Source organism: Euleptes europaea, chromosome 2, assembly GCF_029931775.1.
Source record: "Euleptes europaea isolate rEulEur1 chromosome 2, rEulEur1.hap1, whole genome shotgun sequence".
Lineage (NCBI taxonomy): Eukaryota > Metazoa > Chordata > Lepidosauria > Squamata > Sphaerodactylidae > Euleptes > Euleptes europaea.
In genome coordinates this window covers 29,303,227-29,323,118 of record NC_079313.1, presented here as the reverse complement: position 1 = coordinate 29,323,118, position 19,892 = coordinate 29,303,227, and the positions used below count along the sequence as shown (strand labels likewise).

Genomic DNA, 19,892 nt, shown 5'->3' with positions numbered 1-19,892 from the left:
TATCAGTCAAATCATACACAATTTTTTCACTAAAGGAAATCAGAATTCTAAGATGAAATAGCAATCATATTACTAACAAGTTATAAGGGAATTCTAAAATGAAATAGAATTAATATTATTAACCAGTACCTTTACTATTAACAATAGCATGGTATTAATAAAAAATACAGCTTCTACAAATAATTATATAATCAGGAAAGTACAGGAACACATATGTAATTGTATACTATTAGATCATTGGTCTATGAAGCACACTATCGTCCACTCTGGCTAGTAGCAATTGAGTAGGCTTTTAGTTTTTCCCAAGATGTGCTACCAGAGACCATTAACTAGATATGTGAATGATTAAACCTGGGATATTTTTCATGCAAAGAAGAGGCTCTACAAATGGGCTCACCAACCTCCATTAGAGACAGTTTCAAGGTGTAGATGGATCCAAGGCTGAAGTTATTCTTGTTTTACTAGCTGCAGTAAAAATACTGATCACAAGGGTTCGGAAGACTCAGCCCCAGAGTCAGTCAGTATGGCCCTCAAAATATGTAAGATCCTAACAGTCCAATATTTTATATGTTTATTTGGAAACGTGTCCTGTTCAATGAGAACTACTGTCAAATAAACATGCTTAGCACTGCAGTCCAAAAACATTTAAATAAATACGCATCGTCACCTGCAAGAAGATAGGGCAATTTTCAGGAAGAAGAAATGTGTGTTTGTATCATTGTGACTGTACTCTCAGTCAAACAAAACATTGTTTAATATCATCAAGTTTAAATCTAAGAGATGAACTCATTGTGGCATACACTGAAATAGTTGGTGTGTTGGAGAGATGTACTTTCCAACTCTGTGATTCAAGTCCAATATACCATTTCACAGATTTAAAACAAAACAGACATCTCAAGTGAGAAACATGTCTATAAAAATAAACTGTTCATGAAATAAATGGAACTTTTAGAATATATGTTTTCACATTGCTTAAAACCAGCGAATGGCCATATTGCTGTATTATAAACTTAGATATATTAAAAAAAGCAGGAAAAAACACTGATGTAGCCATCTTCCTCTTGTTTTGTAGCGTTTCATTCCTAAACAGTGTTGTTCTTTTTTTTTTTTTTTTAAACAATAATGTCTGCTTCTGGGCAAGGAAGGCTGCAGCGCATGGTCTCTAGGCATGGTTATTGTTCTGGGGTTTGTTGAAATATCGCCTTGCCTCCACGCTGCTGAGGGACACGGAGCAACGGGACGGGTTCTGCCTCCTGTACTCAATGCTGTCCGCGATCGCTTCCTTGATGATCTGAAAAGCAAAAGCAAAAGAGGGCTGCTTTGAGGCAGTCACGGACTGTGTGGGTGTCTCAGACATCTCTCCAGCCGTTCCGGCGGGCGCCACTGTTGAGCTGACACGGAGAGGCGGTTTGCTGTTTCAAAACGTGACAAGCGGAGCTTGTAAACATCTGGCGGAAACTACTGCAACGGAAGGTTACTGCTTTAAAAGGCAAGGCAATTGTGAAATCAGGTAGCACACAGGTTCCGGGTTACAAGCAGGTCAGGCTGCCCCATTCACTACCTTTCTCGTGTCTTTTAAAATATATAGAGCGCCATGGTAATTTCACACCTCAGGTCCTCTCTCTCACTCACAGATGCATCAGCAGACAGGGTAGCTGAGCCCCTTTTAATAACAAGGCCTCTCTCTCACACAGAGTTATTGGAGCAGGGGCTCAGACATTGTTCCATTCACATGCTGTGTGTGTGTGTATGTAAAGTGCCGTCAAGTCGAAGCCGACTTATGGCGACCCCTTTTTGGGGTTTTCATGGCAAGAGACTATCAGAGGTGGTTTGCCAGTGCCTTCCTCTGCACAGCAACCCTGGACTTCCTTGGTGGTCTCCCATCCAAATACTAACCAGGGCTGACCCTGCTTAGCTTCTGAGATCTGACGAAATCAGGCTAGCCTGGGCCATCCAGGTCAGGGCAATGTATACGTGTGTGTGTAAAGTGCCTTCAAGTCACAGCCGACTTATGGCGACCCCTTACGGGGTTTTCAAGGCAAGAGACTAACAGAGGTGGTTTGCCAGTGCCTTCCTCTGCACAGCAACCCTGGACTTCCTTGGTGGTCTCCCATCCAAATACTAACCAGGGCTGACCCTGCTTAGCTTCTGAGATCTGACGAGATCAGGCTAGCTTGGGCCATCCAGGTTAGGGCCACATGCTGCCACCATTTATATACACACACACCAAAACAAAACCAGAAGTTAACTTTTTATTTATGGTTTGAACATAACACTAAAGAAAGTAAGGTAGAAGTCACCTTTCACGTCCACTGAACTTTTGAACTGTGGGTCCATTCCCACAATTTGGGAATTTGTTACAAATGGACTATTTTCAGCCAGCTCTAAGCTGCTCTTCTCCAGTTTCACTCAGTCAGACATCTCCGTGTCAAGACCGCCAGCGTGGCGTAGTGGTTAAAAGCGGTGGTGTTAGGAGCAGTGGACTCTAATCTAGAGAACCGGGTTTGATTCCCCACTCCTCCACATGAGCGGCAGACTCTAATCTGGTGGGAAACGGGTTGGTTTCCAAATTCCTACACATGATGCCAGCTAGGTGACCTTGGGATAGTCACAGCTCTCTTAGAGCTCTCTCGGCCCCACCTACCTCACAGGGTGTCTGCAGTGGGGAGGGGAAGGGAAGGTGATTGTAAGCCGGTTTGATTCTTCCATAAGTGGTAGGAAAAGTCGGCATATAAAAACCAACTCTTCTTCTTCCCTCTCATCTACCTAGCTACCAACTCCCAACTGCCCTCTTAACTACTGATTTCCAGCTGTAAACTTCCCAAAATCCTGTCAACTCCCATTGATTGCCCCCAGGAAGAGGCAGAACCTAGCCTGTCTATCACACCAGGTTAGAACAATTGTGTGTGACTAGCAATGCAGAAAGGGGGGAAATGTGCACAGGCACAGATATAGTGATGAAAACGTACACTGCAAAACGCATGGAAAGACCATTTAATATGAGACTCATGAGTATATTGCCAGGGGCACTGCTATATACAAATGGTATAAAGTATCTGATGACCCAACCTGAATAGATTGTTGGATGTTTCTATGTTGGATGTTTGCAATGTGTGTGTGAAAGCAAGATTTTTAGCTCTACCTTTTTATGCTTACCCAGTGGAATCCACTGTGGGTTTGTGGATTTGGGACTCTATATGAAACAGAGTTACAGCTGAATTAGGGTAACAGCTGCTAGGATTATTATCCATACCAAATACTCAATTATTGTTAATGGGGCAATACAACTGGAGGGATTTCAAAGAAATACACAGCTTAGGGCCTGAATTTAATTCAAGTACTAATCAAAGTGGAGGAAATCTCTCAGTTAACAAATAGTTTAATAACTCATTGGATATGGTAATTACAGATTAATGCCAGCCTCTAAATTAATTTAAAAGATGATACTATAAGTAGCTGTTTTGAAGAAAACCATGTTTAAAGCTTCCATAAAAATTATGATGCAAACTATGAAATCTTGTTAGCCTCTTCTTTTAAAAACATGATCTGCCCCACAATTGTTTATCCATATATGTATTTGTGTTTTATTTTTGTACATGCTGAAAATGAATTAGAAGTGAAGGGTGAAATATAGCCAGCAGGTGGCATAACTTGATCACATTCTGAGAAGAACTTGGACAGCTATGGGTGGTGGGGGGAAAATACTCTGTATACTGTTAGCAAAGAAAAGCCCTTACATCTGCTCATCACTCAGGCTGATGGCACACTGTTAAAGTTTGTGCACAGTAGTTAACCTTTTAACATAATACTAGGAGAATAATTAATACTAAAATGGTTATATTACACCATTAATATGTTTAAGGGGAGGTTAACTCTTTTTAAAAGTTCCTTGCTTAACTCAAGCATTTCAATGTTTATATTTCTCCCTCCATACTAATGGACCTATTCTAAGCTGCATCTGGAAAGAGAATGAGGGGGTGAGGGGAGAGCGGTTCACACCAAGGGCTTAAATGTCCTCAGACATCCCTTGGCCCACCTCTGCATGCTCACCTGGTAGGGTGTCTTACCCCCATTTCCATCTTAGGTTCTGTGGCAGAAGCCTAGACACATCTGAGAGTTGGGAAGGAACATCCACCCCCTTCCCCCCTACCCAGTGTTCATGAAATAATAACATCACATATATCAAGAAAGAGTCTGCTCTAAAAAGAAGCCCGTCCCTCACGGCCAGCCTGACCATTGGATTTACAAACCAGTTGTGCTTTTCTCTCACCTTCCTGGCCCAATAAACTGTCCCTTAAGGGAAAGACGGCAGAGTTGGATTTACACACAAGCTCAGAAAGTTACTTAGGGAGCTCAGATCATGAGGGCTCTCTAAATAGAAAACGCACACACACACAAACCCGAATAAATTACTATTTGCGGGATAATGCTGTTGGTCTTCAAAGCTGACACAGTTTGGGGCCTCAGCCTCTGGCCCTATAGGCAGGGGTTTGGCAGCAGTGGTGTTGACATAAGGAGGAAGCAGTACTCAGTGCAATGAGGGGAGGCTGCAATGCCAAGGCTTGCCTCCGGTGCTCTATTGACTAGGGACGCTTGACATACCCAACCACAATGAAAAACGGAAACAAGTCATGTTCCGAACCCAAAAATTTGGGCTGGCTAGACCCTGTGAGACAGGACAGAGAAAACTGTAAAACATACAAACAGCTCTGACAAGAACCCCTCCTGCCCCCACAAGAATCTAAGAAATGTCATGTTGGCTCAGACTATTAGAAATCGTGTTTCCAGACTGAACAGGTATTGTTTTTATGTCCCGCTCAGGTGTTTGCATTTTATTAGTATCTAAAACATTCACCTAGGAAAACATAACTGATACGTACCCAAGCCCAAATATGGAGGGGACAGGCATGCAGCCCCGCAGAACCCAGTTCTCCCCACCTCTCTAAACGCACGTTCCCAGGTTCACGAACACCACAGAATACCAAGCCATCATTCAAGGCTCATTCATGCCTCCCATATAACCCCACCTGTCCTTCATCTTGCCTTGGTGCTTGAACTATGAACATGGGGGGAGGGGGCGGAGTGGAGGGGGAAAAGAATTCTTTTTTCTCCTCCATGAGCAGACAGTTATGACCATGTGCACCCGGATACTCAAAATCCAGAGCAACATCCTTTCTAAGATACTATTGCCTCATCTTGTTATATGGGAGGTATTCACAAGAGTCACTAGAAAAGACAATCATGCTAGGAAAAGTTGAAGGCAGCAGGAAAAGAGGAAGTCCCAACAAGAGATGGATGGACTCAATAAAGGAAGCCACAGCCCTCAATTTGCAAGACCTGAACAAGGCTGTTAAAGATAGGACATTTTGGAGGACATTGATTCATAGGGTCGCCATGAATCGAAAGAGTCTTAATGGCACTTAACACACACACACATTCACATTCTTGGATGATGGACACAGCATAGAAGAACTTCAAAACAATGTTAAAGATCAAAACCCTTGAAAAACAACCAACAGCAAAAGCAGATTCATACCAAAGCAGCTTCTTTGGGAAGGGAGAGCCAAAGAGCTTTAACTTAATCTTGCTCAATCTGAAAACAGCCTTCAAACGCCCTTTCTAATGAAAAGCATCAGTAGTTTCAACAGCTTGTTTGTCCAGAGTTTACACAGATGTTATGAAGAATGACCTTGCACATGAACATATTTATGGAAGCTCCCAAGTTCTGAGGCTTTGCAAACAATGTGGACAACCTTCTCAATGTAAGACATTTCTTTCAGATTTGCTGCTTACCACGTCCCCGACAGTTTCCCTATCAAAGACACTCCCAAGTATTTAAAAATAGAAAAAACCACTCCCTACTCAGCTGTCTTCTCAGCCAGAAGAAGAAATAACCAGGTTATGACTTGTCTGTGCATGTGAATTATACTACAGCAGCAGTCTCCAAACACAAAGTACAAAGAAAGACAAGTACAAGGTAATGCAGCTACATATGGCGCTCAACTCCCCTGCCGATTCAAGTCAAATGGACCCATTTCCACACAGCAATTAAATTATATCATGGACAAGCACTCCATGATGATTTGAGAATTCAGTCTGTGTTGGGAAGCTATAGGCAGGATTCCCAACTGGCCTGGAGACAAAAGTTCTGCTATTTCAACAGGGGCTTAATGGAATGTCATTTACCTCCATGCCATGAACTGCCCATTTCTACACATGAAGCCTCTATTAGAAGGGATGGGATATTCTTCTCCAGGGCCACTGCCAACCCTACCTATTACTGAGGGAGAGGGAGGCCATGGAAACAGGTCAAAATACAGTGTAATGAGCCAGGGCCGACAAATACAGTGTAATGAGCCAGGGCTGACAAGGGATATAATAGAAAAGTGGGAAACACGCGATAATTTTTGTGGTTTGAAAACAAACATTTGCTTCTATTCACGTTTTCCTTGCCCTCCTCCAAAAAGCTATCCAGCTCTCCACCAGTCATCCAGTCAATTGATACAGGGCTTGGGTTTAGAGCTGGCTGAACAGCTTGTGGTCCCCAACCTGAGTGCCATAGACCTCCAGGGCTATGCTGCTGAGGGACCATGAAGATTGGAAAAGGTTGCCGTCCTTCATCCCAACAGCCCTCTGCCACTCTGGAGACTTCTGTCAGGCTGCTATCTCGGTTTCGTTATTGCCTCTGTCTCTGCGCTGTATTGTCTGCCCCCCAAGGTCGCATACCTAGGCCTGGGAACTCAGCTCCTGGGAAACTGTATTCAGCCTGTGCGTGTAATCTCCCGCCTTTCCTGCCTTATAATATCTCCCAGCTAGTGAGTCTCTCATAGCTGTCATTTTATTCGTTTGCACTGTATGCCTATTTGACCAGTAAAAGCCATCTGTTTGGACTCTATCTGACTTTGTGGTGATTTCTGGTTCTGTGGGCCAAGGGCTGACATTATGACAGCTATCCCTTCTCTTCACCATTCTACTAGCCAGGCTGGAGCCCAGGGGGGTTCGCCTGCCACTTGGATGGGAGCTGTGCAGCTCTCCAGGTGATCTACACCCTGGAGCCCTTCTCTGAGGATCCTACTCTGTTACAAGACTTAATCGCTGAACTTTTCCGGACGACCCGAGAGGTTTGCCGCTTGAGGGGACTGGTACAGGAACAGTGGCAATCTCTTAAAGGACGTCTCTGGATGTTAACGTCGGAGGATACTGATGCTCGTCTAGATCTTCAGGACTTGGATCAATTACTGGACGATGCCCGATTGGCGACTGAGGATTTACAAATATTAACTGGACTTTTGGATAATCTTATTTCTCGAGAAACTCTTTCTACCATGGCGGGAGCCCCGCCGGAGGGTTTTTCCCTGATCCCGGATGCAGCCAGCTGTCAGGCTGAGGCCAAGCGAGTCGCTATTAGCACCGCTCTTCTCCTTGTGGAATGTACAAAGGACACCCCGGTAGCCACCTTGGCTCAAGTTTTGACCTCGACTTTTGGAGCCGAGGCACCCGCACTGGCGGTTCGAGTACAACCTCTGCTGGGCGGGGAACCCGACCCCCTACTCACACTCCTGGAGACAGAACTTTTGCCGCGCATTACGGCAGAGACTGCCCTAAGACTTGAGAACGCCAAAGTTCTTGCGGATCAGCAAGCCGCCGAAGCGGCTAAGGTCGCAAGAGAGAGAGAGGCTGCGGAAGCAGCCAGGGCGGCTGCAGCAAGGATTAGGAATCTGGCGAACGTGGACACGCGCCCCAAGGACAATCTACTAGGGCTATCGGGTCTGTCTTTTTCCCCGGCGTTTGTCCCGTCGCGCGCGACCCAACGCGCACGCCGTTTGGCTGACCGACGTCGAGACTCAGGAGAGTCTGAAGACGAGGATTTATATGGGGATAGCTCTCAATGGGCCACAAGCTTCCGGACCAGTAAGCCTCATCTTACTGGTGGCCCGAGTGAGGAGGTTCATCTCTTACGAGCCCAGAATCGGGAGCTCTCCGACCGTGTTGATCAACTCCAGGAAGTAATGGAACTTATGCTTCAAGAGAACAGGCAATTACAACAAACCCTGATAGCTCAGAGACAGCCGATACCGGGTCAGGGGGTACCCGTACAGCCACCCGCTAATGTGCCTGCTCCACCCTTGCCTCCTGGAGCTCCTGTTGCTCCTCCGCCCGGACCACCCGTGCAACCACCCGCTAATGTGCCTGCTCCACCCTTGCCTCCTGGAGCTCCTGTTGCTCCTCCACCCGGACCACCCGTGCAACCGGGTCAACCTGCGCCCGGCCCTTGGAAGCAACTCAAATTGAGGACTACGTATGACGGATCTCTCGAGACTTTGCCTTGTTTCTTGCATCAAGTGGACAGTTATATGCGAGAACAAGGACAACTTTTCCCCACGGAAGATAGCCGGGTGCGTTACGTAGCTTCCCTTCTGACAGGTAAAGCGGCTGACTGGATGGTCCTCCAGTTTGACACCCGCTCTCGTGCTATTCGTTCCCTCAACAACTTCATGACTGCCCTGAGAAGGAGGTTTGAGGACCCCTTCCTGGGGGAAAGAGCCAAAACGGAACTCTTACAATTAAAACAAGGCTCTGCTACAGTTCGAGAATTTGCCGATGAATTTCAACGACTGGCAAGTAAAATTGTAGGTTGGCCCGAGACCACCCTGATCCATCATTTCAGGGAAGCCTTGCATCCTGACATTCTGAACTGGTCTTACATGCGAGGCGATCCCGATACCCTCGAAGACTGGATCCTATTAGCCGAGGAAGTGGAAACCCGCCGACGCTTTATTTCTCTCGTCCGTCAAAAGCACAAGGAAAAAGGCACCCAAAAGCCTCAACCCAAGGCACCACTGCTCGTCCCACGAAATCCCCCACGTCCGCCCCAGGAACGTGAAGCCCGATTTCAGAGGGGTGCCTGTCTTACTTGCGGAGAAATGGGCCACTTTGCAGCCGTTTGCCCACGCCGCCAGGAATTATTTCGTCCCAGCACGACAACCCGCGCCCGAGGTCGTCCACCACGCAGAGGCACCGCGGCCACCCGCAGCGCAGCTCCGGGAAGACCCACACCCTCTGCACTCCATGCCGGGGACCCAGCCTCCCTGCCTACTACCAACGACCCCGCCGGGTCTCGGATTACAAGTGCCCCATTGGGGGACGACTTTCCCTCTTCGGATGAGGAAAATCCTTGGATTTCTCCAGCCTTAAACCTGGAATCTCCCCTCGACTTGTCAAAAAACGGCTCCGGTCTGTGGTGAATGGAGCGTCTCCACAGACCTCTCAGGATCTTCCTATCAAACCGAATGCTCCTACCAAAATCAAAGAAGTGGACTCCACCGTCTACGTAGATGCAGTTTTACAACAACTTAACGGTGGCCCACAAATCCCCGTCAAAGCACTAATTGACTCCGGTTGCTGTCGCACTCTCATAAGCGAAACCACTTTTGCTGCACTCAGAGCCGACTCTGAGGCTTTACCCGCCCCCGTCCAATTTGCCCAAATGGACGGAAGCCATTTCCAGGGGGGTCCAGTTGATCACCGCACCATAGGGGTGGCAATGGGAATTGGTTCCCACTGGGAACAAATAGACTTCACTATAGCCCCTATCCGATTTGAAGTGGTCTTGGGAATTAACTGGATTAAAGGACATAGTCCCAGTATTGATTGGGAAACAAACACTATCTCCTTCGCTAGTCCCACCTGCGACCAGCATCGGCAAAACTTTGCTCTGCTATATCCGCCCGTTCCAGCATTAACCTCTACTGCCCCAGCACCACCGGCTCTACCCGCTGTATACCGGGACTTTGAAGATGTCTTCGACCTTAGGGAATGTGATGCCTTACCCCCCCACCGGGCCTCAGACTGTGCGATTGAAGTGGTAAAGGACTGCACGTTAACCAAGAGTAAGATTTACCCTATGAGCGCTTCCGAGCACACTGTCCTCCGGGACTTTTTGGACAAAAACCTCGCCAGAGGGTTCATTCGCCCTTCGAATGCCCCAAACTCGGCCCCCGCGTTTTTCGTCCGGAAAAAAGAGGGCGACCTTCGCCTGTGCATTGACTTCAGAAAGCTCAATGCGGTTACCCAGACCAACGCCTATCCTATCCCATTAATATCCGATATTTTGGGACAATTACAGGAAGGCCGTGTGTTCTCTAAATTAGACTTGGTGGAAGCTTACTACCGAGTCCGTATCCGCGAAGGGGATGAGCACCTCACTGCCTTCTCTAGCTGTTTCGGAATGTATGAATTCCTTGTGATGCCGTTCGGATTAAAAGGGGCCCCGGGAGTCTTCATGCAACTCATCAATGAAATCCTACATGACCTTCTATATCGTGGGGTGGTGGTCTACTTAGATGACATTCTCATTTATTCGAAAACTATGGACGAGCATGTGGCTCTGGTCAGGGAAGTTCTGCAACGCCTGCGTAACCATCAACTTTTCGCAAAACTAGCTAAGTGCGAATTTCACCAAAGCAAACTCACGTTTTTGGGATACATCATCTCCCACCAAGGTCTTCGCATGGACCCCGCCAAAGTCCAAGCCGTCCTCGATTGGACTCCCCCCACCAACCGGAAGCAAGTACAGCAATTTCTGGGATTTGCAAACTTCTATCGAGGATTCATCCCTAACTTCGCCCAGGTGGCTCTACCCATTACGGACCTACTGAAAACTAAGGGAAAAGTAAGCTCGGCTGCCTTGCCCTCCGCAAAAATCCTATGGACTGAGCAATGCCAAGCCGCCTTTCTGGCCCTCAAACGCCTCTTCACTTCGGAGCCGGTGCTACAGCACCCAGACCCAAATCAAATGTTCATTGTGCAAGTCGATGCTTCCGATGTAGCCATGGGAGGGGCTCTCCTCCAGCAAGGACCGGATGGTCTTCTTCACCCTTGCGCTTACTTTTCAAAAAAATTTGCGCACGCTCAATTAAACTGGCCCATCTGGGAGAAAGAGGCCTCAGCAGTTCATCATGCACTGACTCTATGGCGACAATTCTTGGAAGGGTCTAAAGTCCCCTTTGAGGTTTGGACCGATCACAAAAATCTAGCTGCCCTCACGGGGTCCCATAAGCTATCGGCGAAACAACAACGGTGGGCGGAGTTCTTTGCGCAGTTCCGTTTCACCCTGAAGCACGTCCCTGGGAAGCAGAACGTTCTCGCGGATGCCCTCTCCCGTTTACCACAATATCCGGTAAAACTCGAAAGACCCACCAACTCTCTGTTCACCCCTATGCAACGTGGGGCTCTACCTATGCTGGCTGTGCAAACTCGATCCCAGCATCAGCACACCTTACCCAACGTACAAGCTCCGCCAGCCCAACCGACTGCCCAGCCGCCACCGCAACAAACCGGAGTTCCCACCCTTCCTACCCCTCCGACCGCCCAGCCGCCTGCAGTCTGCGCGCCGCCGCACGTAAGCACTAGCCCCATAACTGTTTCTAAGATCTCCATGGCCGACGGGGGGGCCCCCTCCAAAATCCCCATCTCCGAGTCCTTTTTAACTGTCCTTCGGGACCAGTGCCTTTTAGAACGCACCGCTCATACCCTACCTCCTGGTGTTTTGGAACAAGGAGGCTCCTGGTACAAGGACTCGAAATTGTATGTACCCAAAGCTCTCCGAAAGGACGTTTTACATTTAGCTCATGGAGCCAAAACAGCTGGACACTTTGGGTTTCTGAAAACCCTTCACTTATTGCGCAGACAGTTCTGGTGGGGGGGAATGCGTTCCGACATTGACTCCTTCATCCGCAGCTGTCCCGTTTGTGCCGCTGCGAAACGATCGCAGGGAAAACCCCCGGGACTGCTACAACCTCTTGAAACGCCCAGCAAACCTTGGGAAGTGATTGCTATGGACTTCATGACTGATCTCCCTCTCAGTGGGGGTAAAACTGTGTTGTGGGTTGTTACTGATTTGTTTTCTAAGCAAATACATTTGATTCCATGCGCAGGGATCCCCTCTGCTCAGAAACTGGCCCGCCTCTTCGTGACGCATATCTTTCGCTTACATTCGTTTCCGCGTAAGATAATTTGTGACCGCGGAAGTGGTTTCGTTTCTAAGTTTTGGAAAGCTTTCCTCAAGTTGGTGGGAGTGGAACAAGGGTTGTCTAGTGCATACCATCCTCAAACCGATGGTCAAACTGAACGTGTCAATGCTGTACTTGAATGTTATTTACGCTGTTATGTTAACTACCACCAGGATAACTGGGTGGAACTGTTACCTTTAGCAGAATATGCCTACAATAATGCCATGCATCAATCCACAGGTTTTAGCCCATTTTTTGCTGTGTATGGACAAGATTTCAGTCCCATCGCTCCTGCAGATGATGTAGAGGGGGAGGGGAACCCCGACATTGCCTCCTGGGCACACGCCCTCCGTACCACTTGGCCCTGGCTCGTTAGCAACCTCGACCGGGCCAAACGTAAATACAAAGCGCAAGCTGACAAACATCGCTCCCCCGGGGGTGATCTGCAAGTGGGTACTTTGGTTTACCTTTCCACCAAAAATCTCCGTTCCACCCAACCGTGCCATAAGCTCAGTGCTAAATACATTGGCCCTTTCCCCATCACCCGGATCATAAACCCTGTCACGGTGGAACTGGCTCTCCCCAAATCCTTGAGGCGTGTGCATCCTGTTTTCCACATTAGCCTCCTCAAACCCCATGTTGCTTCTCCACAGTGGCATCCGGACCCACCTCCTGCGCAACCCATCATGGTGGGGGGGGAGGAACACTTCGAAGTCTCCAAGATCCTTGACTCCCGTGTTCACCATGGCAACCTGCAATATTTAGTCCGTTGGAAACATTTCCCCCCTGCCTATGACGAATGGGTGCGCGCACGGGATGTCTCCGCCCCCGACCTCGTCGACGCCTTTCACATTGCTTACCCAGATAGGCCAGCCCCCTTGCGAACTGGGAGGGGGCCTTGAGGGGAGCAGAATGTCAGGCTGCTATCTCGGTTTCGTTATTGCCTCTGTCTCTGCGCTGTATTGTCTGCCCCCCAAGGTCGCATACCTAGGCCTGGGAACTCAGCTCCTGGGAAACTGTATTCAGCCTGTGCGTGTAATCTCCCGCCTTTCCTGCCTTATAATATCTCCCAGCTAGTGAGTCTCTCATAGCTGTCATTTTATTCGTTTGCACTGTATGCCTATTTGACCAGTAAAAGCCATCTGTTTGGACTCTATCTGACTTTGTGGTGATTTCTGGTTCTGTGGGCCAAGGGCTGACAACTTCCCCTTGCAGCCTACCATCATGTTGCCAGACTTCCACAACAAGATGAAGGCAGCCCAGGCCAGTAGGCTTTGGTTTTCAAACCTGGATGTCGGAGGGAGGTCCCTTTTTTAAAGAATGTGCTTCTTCATGGAAACCATCTCTCTGGGTGTCATTTTGCTATTGTATTTGCTGCTTCCTTCCCTTAATTTCAAGTTGGGGCGGTCTGTGAAGAACTGTGTTGAAGGTTATAACAATGGGAAAATGCCCTCTCCCACTAGCATAAGAGTGTAGGATTCTGGGGCTAGATATATGACAGCCTCAGCTCTTTAGAAGAAGCACTGGATAAAAACGGATGAGACAGAGAGTGCCATTTCTATAACATCTAGTCCAGCACATCTTCAATCTAGCACTATGGCATCTAAGTCAAAGCAGAATCTGCATTATACATACGTCTAAGTTATTGAGAGTATTGAATTCCATCAGATCATGCAGCCTCTTGAAAGCCTCGTTCGAATACTGGAAGTTGAAGGTGGAGTATGGTGTATCGGCGTCATCAAAAATATCAAAGTCAGCAAAATCCTTTTCTTCCTGTGTTTCTCTAGGAACACCTACGAGTAAACCATACAGAAGAAAGTGTAACCTTGCAATATAGTGTTACTAGCCAGTGCTTAGTTTTAAAGCCCTAAATGGATTAGGGGACTGGAAGGAGGGTTTTCTCCCAGACTGTCATGCTCACCATCTCAAGCTCTTTGTGTCCCCACTAGAGATAGGGATTTCTTGGTGGTGGCATCACATGCCTGGAATGCCTTCCCTACTGAGACCTTGCTGGAGCCTATCCTGTTAGAATTTAGGCATCAAGCAGAACCAGTTTGGTTTCCCTTCACATTTTTGCTTAGTTTTTCAACTAAACGTTTACCCAATCATTATGTTTATGATCTTGGCCTGTTTCTTCCTACCTGGCAGATGTTCTTATAACCTGCTTTTATGATTGTAACATTATTTTATGCTATTGAAGGATTATTGTCTTTATTGGCTGTTCGCTTTATGGCTGCAGACTGGAATGGTTTTGCTGATATGGGATTGTGATTGAATTGCTCCCCCCCCCCTTTCAACTGTTAGCCTTTTTAAGCAGGAACTCCATCCCATTATAGACGTGACAGAGTTCAGGGCTGACAACTTTCATAAGCCCGACAAAATCTACTTGATTGGAGTGGCCTCAGGACAAAGCCAGGAAAGAACAGGGAAATTTCCAGGTATTTTTTTTAATTATTGCTTTGAAGGATGTTATTGGCTGCAACATATCTTCAAGATATGGTGGGCTGTACATTCGACAAATAGTTAGATGATAGCCAATCACATCTTATTTTGGTATGTTTGAAATTCAGCTCATTAAAAAGATATTTCAGTGATTTGGATCCTGCAGAGGATTTCTGCTGATGGAAGGCAGGGTGATTTTTGCTGACTCTACCCTCATTCTTCTCTGGGAGGAGGGGGGTGTCTCTGATTGTGCCCCCCAAGGAGCAATATTTGAAGGGACACTTTGGTTGGCAGGAGAGAGGCAGCAAGGAAATCACACTCTACTGATAGAAATCCTTCCAACAGTAGGTCTTTTCTGTGGAATTCAAGCCAATGTCTTTAAATAATGCAGCAGCTAAAAAGGCAAAGTCTCTCCCGCAAAAAAAGAGAGTTTATGTGCATGTGCAAGCATGCACACACACACATACTCTTGCCCAGTGTGTCCAATATTCGACACTGGTGTAGGAAGTGAGCTACAAGAATGTCTATAATTGTTAAAGTCACACCAATTTTTTAAAAATACGCAATTTGGATCACTCAATAATCCAGTATTATTGGGGAGGGGGGCTTTTGGCAACTCACCTGGTGCTTTGAAGTCTCTGAAATTTATATTAGCCAAAACAAAGTGGATAATTGTTGGACAATCGATGTCCGATGCAGGGTTCTTGGGTTTGAAGACATAGCACTCCTTTAATCCCTCACGATCAAACACATGTGGGTCTATTTTGGGGAAAGGAAGTTTGTTCATTTTGGCCCATTTTTCAGCAAGTAAAATTTCCTGGGAAGAAAGGAAAGGTTTGTATATTCACAGCAAGGTGATGTCATGAAAAGGAAAGTTTGAGACAAACAAACAAATAATATATTTGATATGATAATCACCACTATGCATATAACAAAAAAAAAAGATAGCAAGAATGTGTGGGTAAGGAATAGAGGTAACATAAACTCTACATCTGTGTAGGATGTGTGCACTACACATTACAATGTGTCCTTGGTAAAGGGGACCCCCCCCAAAATTCCTCCATTATGATGGCGATGGAAAACCTTTCAACCGGATAAACATGTTTGCTACTAATCCAGAGCTTTGAAGAAAGAACTACCCAGTGAAGTGGCTCAGAACATCAAGAAGAGGCACAGATGAATATAATGCTCTGCTCCCCACCTTTCAGTGATTTTTCAGGAACTGTTGTGAAAGTGCTAAGAACCTGTTAGATTCCTAGAACGAATCCGTAACTGGCTAGGATTGCCCTCGCGAAAAGCCCAGGAAGCATCTGCACACCAAGTCTGACTGAGTGCATTGTGTTCTGATATCACCGTATCTACTACATGATCCCTAACTGACTGGAATCTCTCAAAGAAGAATGAAAGCCAACGCAATAACAGAGAGGGGGAAATGGTGGATGTCATCAATAAGGTGGCATTAAGGACTTCAGCATCTCATTCTCCAAAACTCCACACTACCACTATTATGTATTCTCTGTTCAGCAAAACTGTGGGGATGTCCTGAATGCTGGCAGACCTGAGGGCCAGAGGTGGGTAGAGTAGTCAAATAGCAGTCCAAGGGTCAATACCTGTTCCCGGTCTGGTTCCAAAGTCAGTATCAGAAGCAAAGTCCAAATTCCAAGTCAAGTCAAAAGCAGGGGTTTTAAATCTCAAACCAAAGATAATCTCGAGGACATTTACACAAGCTCTATAATGTGTGTGTGAGTACAACTGAGGGTTATGGCCCTACTACCAATAATCACAGCTAGGGAACCAGAACAAAATACATTTTGATTTGTACTTCTGGTTTCAAATTGAATGTGGCCATTTGCAAAGATGCAGAGAGGAAGTGAAAAAGGGGGCAAGCTGACTCAAGGCCCCACAAAGTGGATTAACAAGGGAATACCACAAAAAATGGCAGCTCTGTATCAAATTTGCATTCCTCCCTTCAGTAGCATTTACTGAAACTGATTTTTACACTGGGCATTTCCCTGCTCCTGCCAGCAAGAGCCAATAATGCAGAACAGGGAGCAGGGCAAGACAGAATGCCATACTATTCAGTCCATTACAGTGCAATCCTAAGGAAAGTTGCTCCAATCTGAGCCAATTTATTTCAATGGGCTTAGATTGGAGCAACTCTGACAAGATGGCATCATTGTCGCAGGATCCCAAGTACATTGACTTCAGAAGGTTATGAGAAGAAAACTGAGCCACCTTTACAACTGAGCTAATTTTACCAGTTATGGACTGCTAATTTTAAAATACCCAGATTCTGTACTTTGGAAAAAAGATAGGATTTTGCTATACCTGCTCTTTAGACAAACATGTGGGGTACAAATGGTTACTGTTGAACCATGATGGTAGAAACCAGGTTCAAATCCCTACCCCATGAAGTTCACTGGGTGACCTTGCTGTTTATTTAGTGATTTTTAGGCTGCTTTTCTCCCGGGGTGGGGGGGGACCCAAAGTGGCTCACAAAAAGGAAAAGGTTCCAAATTACCTTGGGCCAGTCTCTTGGTGTGTAAGAGGATATAAATGAGGATTGGGAAACATGTCTGCTACTCTAAACTTCTTGGAGGAAGGGTGAGGTTAAAAATGTGCTAGACAGCAGCTCTTCAGGAAAGCCAACACAGCTTAGTTTGGCAGCAGCTGTGAAAAATCTATTTCTCTTCCAACATACTGCAAAGGCAGCTACTGAAGGAGGGAGACTGTCTATATGACATGGAGAAACTCCCCTCACAACGTGAAAGCAGTTGTTCTGCAGTGCTGGAAATTACATTGGAGACCGTGGCTCACTTCCCAACTTTCACATTCTTTCCACATTTGCAGAAGTGCTACGGCATTAGCCTTGAGAATCTCTCGTGTCATCTTTGCGTCAGCCATCATCGTAAAAGGATAAACTTAGACCTTTCTGATGCTATCTCTAGTGCTGGTAAGAGGCTCCACTAGAAAGCAAATGCAGTGAGTGTTCACAAGTTCATTGACACAAATAAAAAAAGACTGTGTGTAACGTATACACCCACACTTTCCCTCACCCCTTTTTGAACCGGATTAGCTATATAAGGTGTGCAAGGAAGGAGTTGGGGAGAGTCCAATAATATAGGGGAAGAAGAAAGAAGGCCTTGGAATTTCATGGACTAATAAACCTTGTATGAATAGAGTGTGACTTGGTGCAGATGTTCTGCTCCCCAACCATGGCTTGGAGCCCAGGAACACTTTATAGGATGACACACTTCCCTTTCATTTTCAGGCGCAATGTGGGTTCAGTACTTTATCTGCACCAATGCTAGCCATTATTTTTATAAACTGAAACCACACTTTTGAAACTTAACTATGGATATGAACGGTGGTTTGAACTAACAATGGTTAGTGTTAATGATAAAGGTAAAGGTCCCCTGTGCAAGCACTGGGTCATTCCTGACCCATGAGTTGATGTCACATCCCAACGTTTACTAGGCAGACATTGTTTACAGGGTGGTTTGCCAGTGCCTTCCCCAGTCATCTTCCCTTTACCCCCAGCAAGCTGGGTACTCATTTTACCAACCTCAAAAGGATAGAAGGCTGAGTCAACCTTGAGCCGGCTACCTGAAACCGACTTCCGTCAGGATCGAACTCAGGTCGTGAGCAGAGCTTTCGACTGCAGTACTGCAGCTTACCACTCTGCGTGTGTGTGATAGCACAGATAAAACATTATGACACAGTTAAAGTGGAAGGGAAGAGAAAATCTGAGTGACAGAGGAGAAGAGGGAAGGAAAAGAATATGAGAGCCTCTAAATCTCCTCGCCAGTTAGACGATCAGAAACACTATGGCCCTTGAGCAGAGCAGCTCTATCGTAAGTGAACTTTCCTGCCTCCAACTACCTCCTGCTATTCCCATGAAACAATAACCTGAGGGATCAGTGGACCCCTGGGAACAATGTGGGGGCAAAAGTGGGGGTTTGAAATGGGAGGGAAGAAATTGGTGAAAATTAATCTCACTTTTCCTCCAGCAGGACATGTGATTAGGAATCACCCCAATACTTGCACTAGGTCTGTTTTATTTTCATTATACCTTTTGCACAAAAGTCAAAAACATGCTTACTATTTAGGCAAAACACGACTGGGAAACCAGAATAATTTATTTAACTATCACAGAGTAAAGTGGGTGAAGCTTTAATGTACAAACAACGGACATGTTCTTTTTATGAGAAGCGTTTAACAACGGCAAAACTAATGTTTGAATAAATCTATAATGCAAAATCAATAGCAGCTGAACATAAGCAAGGCTATTGTAGTCTATTTTCTACATTGATCAATTCATCTTGAAAATATCTAGGTAAGTACTTCGTAGGCAAGAGATGGAGGGACCTGGAACCATTGCCTTCTTATTTGTGAAGACAGGTTACTTCTGAAAGCATTTCAGACACATTTATTTCTCTATGCACAGATTTGTACATTATATTAGCTCAGATTACTCACCTTGAAAGGAGGGCTGGAATCACTAGGACGTGCAGAAAAATCAAATGAGATGATGAGGTCAACTCCTCTTTGTGGCCGCAAGATAAGCGGATAGGGCAGGTTGAATGTGAGTCCACTATCTACAACATGTATCTTCTTGCTCTGGACATCTAATGGTTCGTAGATCCTATCAAATTCATCAGGATCTAGTAAAAGTGAGACAAACAAAGCAAGCTGGCTAAGGAACACTTTCAAGGCAATCTCTCATGTATCAAAACTACAAATAATAGAAGAGCTCATTCAGATGGGGAATCCTAACCAGAGTTACACCTTTCTAAGCCCATTGGCTTCAGTGGACTTAGAAGGTGTAATTCTATGTAGGACTACACTGTTAGTCATTTAAAAGCACATAAGCAAGCTGTTGTGCAACATTAGGCAAAAATACAACAAATGTGCCATTTATCATGATGAGACCAATATAGTTCTCGTCCTTCCTTCCTTCCTTCCATCCATCCATCCATCCATTCATTTGAGTCACTTATACCCTGCCTTTCTCCCCAGTAGGGACCCCTAAGCAGCTCACATCCTTCTCCTCTCTTCCATTTTATCCTCAAAGCAACCCTGGGAGGTACAGAGTGTGACCGGCCCAAAGTTACCCAGTAAGCTTCCATGGCATGAGTGGGGATTCGAACCTGGGTCTTCCAGATCCTAGTCTGACCCTCTTAACTACACCACACTGGCTCTCAACATCGACATCCACACACCATTGTATGATACTTTTGGTATTGTACTACACTAGAGCAGCACTGTATCAGATGCCCTCAAAATATCTCTGCTTCATTAAAGTACCCTTGCTAATAAAAACCAGCATTGTGTAGGAGCTAGAGTACTGATTTTAGGCCACAGAGGCCAATGTTCAAATCCTTAATCTGCAATGAAGCAGATTGTATGATGCGGGGCCAGTAATAATCTCTCAGCCTA

General features: G+C 46.0%; 1 protein-coding gene across 1 annotated transcript in view; it reads right to left on the bottom strand.

Annotated features, from left to right (window-relative positions):
* Positions 1-1,162: 1,162 nt before the first annotated feature.
* PLA2G4A (phospholipase A2 group IVA) overlaps positions 1,163-19,892 on the bottom strand; it is an 80,674-nt gene continuing 61,944 nt past the window's right edge. Inside the window, exons 14-17 of the mRNA XM_056844321.1 lie at positions 18,933-19,117; positions 15,075-15,270; positions 13,647-13,804; positions 1,163-1,291 (exon numbers count right to left, since the gene is read on the bottom strand). Coding sequence (XP_056700299.1) covers positions 1,163-1,291; positions 13,647-13,804; positions 15,075-15,270; positions 18,933-19,117 — 668 coding nt within the window. The remainder of the gene's footprint in view (positions 1,292-13,646; positions 13,805-15,074; positions 15,271-18,932; positions 19,118-19,892) is intronic.